A 3,915-nucleotide genomic window follows, 5' to 3' on the forward strand; every position below is an offset into this window, starting at 1 on the left:
GGAGTCCCACCTTGAGTGGGACTCCCTCCTTGAGTAGGTTTCCCACATATGGGAGGTTTTAGTGTTGGGGTCTTATTCGAAGACTTGGACTAGAACTCTTGGGGCTTCCACCTATATAATGAGGAGGAGAGGGAGGGGGCAGCCACTCTTTGGCTCAGCCTTGGCCGCACCCCTTAGAGGGCCGGCGCCCAACCCCCTCTCTCCCCAAACCCTAGCGGTCTCTCTCCTCCACCGCATCCCGCACGCTTAAGCGAAGCTCCGCCGGATTTCTCCACCACCACCGACACCACGCCGTCGTGCTCGTCGGATTCAAGAGGAGCTACTACTTCCGCTGCCCGCCGGAACGGGAGGTGGACGTCGTCTTCATCAACAACCGAACGTGTGACCGAGTACGGAGGTGCTGCCCGTTCATGGCGCCGGAACCGATCGTGATCAAGATCTTCTACGCGCTTTTGCAAGCGGCAAGTGAACGTCTACCGCAGCAACAAGAGCCTCATCTTGTAGGCTTTGGAATCTCTTCAAGGGTGAGACTCGATACCCCCTCGTTGCTACCGTCTTCTAGATTGCATCTTGGCTTGGATTGCGTATTCGCGGTAGGAAATTTTTTGTTTTCTATGCAACGTTATCCTACAGTACTGTGTTCTCAAAAAAAATGATGATGTGACATCTAATTAAGGTAATTAAGTAGAAGAGATAGGATAGAGTAACATAGGTAGATAAGTATACAAGAAAAAAAATGCCAAATAGATTTTGTATATAGATTTGTATTAGGATTCTAGAAAACAATAAATTTATAAGATTATGATACTACTCTATAATACTACCCACTATAGAGATAGTATCATAGACAAGTATTATATGCATGATACTACTATATGATATTATGCACTATGACCAGCCTTACACCATTAATCCATTGGCCGTTTTCCCTTCTCTACTTCTCAAGTGTCACTCCTCTCCGCTTGCCTTAAAACTCACAATAACTATTGTAGATATTAAAGATGCACATAGTTAAAACAGAAAGAAAATAATAAAAGATACATAGCACCCCATGGAAACGATTAGATACTTGCAACACCATGAGAAATCCCCCAGTCTATTAGGACCAGGGTTTTCACCCCGACAAATTAATGTCCAATATATAGAAAGTGTCTTCAACAAGAAAAAGAAGAGAGAGTCGCCATCTTGGTACAACCAATTAATGATGGGCCTAGGGTTTTCATCCCGGAAACTGAGGCACGGTGCTCAAAGAGCACCCACCAGAAGTTACCATGTGATGTCGCTCCCACTTGTTGGGAATATTGTTGCGGCTCCAATCGACTGGCTCACCATCGCAACACGCATAGTTTGATGTGGACATCACCATACTACCAAACCGCATGCGCGTAACTAGCAGTGAAGGGCCATCTTCATCCCATCCTCTGCTAGAACACCATAGAACAGCCGGTCTCGACTCGAAATGAGCATGCGAGATGGTACCTCCGGAACCCAATCTTCTTCTAGCATGGAAGCCTTGATTCCCCAAGCCAACACCTTGCTCATCTGAGTTGGTGTGCCAATGTTGATGAATCAAAATGCCAACATCATGCGATTGATAGTCGCCAATTCACCCAAAAGGAGACACCCTCTCGGTGTCAGCAACACATCAAAGACATGCTTCATGGCAGATCAGGAAGAGCCGGTGTCGAAGGAGTGTGGGCCACTCGGGGTTTTGTGACAGTAGCCATTGGACTCATCGCCTCCGGGCCAAGTCAGCCAAACAAGGGCCAACAACAACGAGCAACATGCCAGGATCCTGTCAAGATACATCGATGAACGCCATTTGTCCGGCTATGGAGAATCAGAGATGTAGATGCAAACTACGACATCTGCTTGGCTAGGGTAGGATGTGCGCATGAATACCGATGCTGGCCACCGTGAGACGGTCGCTAGGAGAACCAGGACGTCTCTCTCGTTCGTGAGCAACGGGGTTGCCGCCCTAGGCCGCTCACGCCCCACACGTAGCCTCACTTGTCAGCAGAGGACACCTCTCTACCCCTCGGTAGAGACCCCGCCGCCACTATGGCTCCACGATGGAGGCAAGGAGACCGGCGAGGGAAGGCTATATCTATGGCGTGAGATTTTCTCCGGCCACTCGCATTGACTGGTGAGGGCTCTCATTCCAACTACATTGCAACTTAGGTTTAGCCAAAGGGAAACTTCGTAAAATATTACTCCCCCAATTCATAAAAGAATGTCTTAACTCTGTGAAAATTTAGATATACTTCGTATATAGATTCATTTTAGTATGTAGATACATTTAAATTTATCTATAGTTAAGACATCTTTTTCTGGATGAAGGGAGTATATATATAGAAAATATCGACCAACAAGGACAAGGTCCATTAAAATAGTATTAGGGGTTATATCCTTGTTTAGCGCTAGCTAGGGTTCTTGCATGTGGCAATTACCTTTTAATTTTTCGTGATTATTCATCGTATGATTCCGATTATATTCCCTCCACGTGGTTCAGTTACACCGGGCTTGATCCCATACGTGCACGCCTGGGTCATATCATATCTAACAGTCTCTCTGATCGGATCGAGAGATGCAGCGAACCAAGGAGTGCCAGAGTGCAACACGAAGAGTGCAGCAAAGGCGCACCATCTTGATCGATCAGGCAGGTGCTCGATCGTGAGAAAAAAGAAAAGGTTCAGGTAGACACGCTAGCAGTTGCCTACCACTCACTAGTTGCTTCCTGCGATACACTGGTTTTCAGAGCTGAGGCGAGGGGCGATCGCCCACGGTCTTTGGCCATACCGACCGACCACCCCACTCTTCTCCCTCGACACCGGAAACACCGCGCGGCTTTATCCGCGCCTCGCGAAAAGGCCGCAAGGGCTCTATAAAATCCAAGACCAAGAACTGCCACTCCAAGTCCAAGCTAGCTTCAACCACAAACTTGCCACCTTCCTCCCCGCAGCGCTGCGATAAGCCCGCGACGACCGTCTCATCGGAGAATGGAGCAGCAGCTAACCACGATGGCGGCGAGGAGGCTGCTGCAGGCGCCCACCTCCTCCTTCTCCTCCACGCCGGGGGCGCACACCATCGCCAACGACAGGGACATCATCGTCATCCTCGCCTCGCTCCTCTGCGCGCTCATCTGCGTCCTCAGCATCGGCCTCGTCGCGCGCTGCGCCTGCTCCCGCCGCCTCGGCATCGGCCCCGCCTCAGCTGCAGCCGCCGCCGCTGCCAACAGGGGCGTCAAGAAGTCCGTGCTCCGCGCCATCCCCACCGTCGCCTACGTCGCCGCCGTCCCCGAAACCGGCACCGGCAAAGCGGCGGCAACGGACGAGGAGGCCGCAGCGCCGGAGTGCGCCATCTGCCTCGCCGAGTTCGAGGACGGCGAGGCCATGCGCGTGCTGCCGCAGTGCGGCCACGCCTTCCACGCCCTCTGCGTCGACAAGTGGCTGCGCGGCCACTCCTCCTGCCCCTCCTGCCGCCGGATACTGGGCGTCCGCCTGCCGGCCGGCGAGCGCTGCCAGCGCTGCGGCGCGCGGCCCGACCCCGCCGCGGCACGCTGGAAGCCGGCTCCACACTGCGGCGAGAAGCCGAACTTCTTGCCGTAGCAGGCGCCGCAGCGCAGGTGCTCCGCTGCATCTTACCAGCTTGCTACATTTGTAAATAGTAAAGCATCGAACTACTAGTCCCATGCAATTAGCTTGGGTTAGGATGACGCGAAACTGTGAATATTGCTCTGCAGTTCTAGTTGACATTATATATAGATGTCCCGATCTCGAGTAAGTTGACATGATTCACGCTTGTAAGATGTCTGTATCACTGTGATGGTTATCTGGACCATGGCTTTCAAAATGCATAGAACCGAGTATATTCCTCCAAAAATCTTTTTCAAATGCGTCCTGCATGGTGTAGCCG

General features: G+C 51.6%; 1 protein-coding gene across 1 annotated transcript; it reads left to right on the plus strand.

Annotated features, from left to right (window-relative positions):
• The first annotated feature begins 2,978 nt into the window (after positions 1–2,978).
• On the plus strand, positions 2,979–3,608 carry LOC124669591 (probable E3 ubiquitin-protein ligase ATL45). Its single transcript, XM_047206176.1, has one exon. The coding sequence runs from the start codon at positions 3,000–3,002 to the stop codon at positions 3,606–3,608; it is 609 nt and encodes a 202-aa protein (XP_047062132.1). The 5' UTR covers positions 2,979–2,999.
• Positions 3,609–3,915: the final 307 nt, after the last annotated feature.

The sequence above is a fragment of the Lolium rigidum genome, chromosome 7 (genome assembly GCF_022539505.1).
Source record: "Lolium rigidum isolate FL_2022 chromosome 7, APGP_CSIRO_Lrig_0.1, whole genome shotgun sequence".
Lineage (NCBI taxonomy): Eukaryota > Viridiplantae > Streptophyta > Magnoliopsida > Poales > Poaceae > Lolium > Lolium rigidum.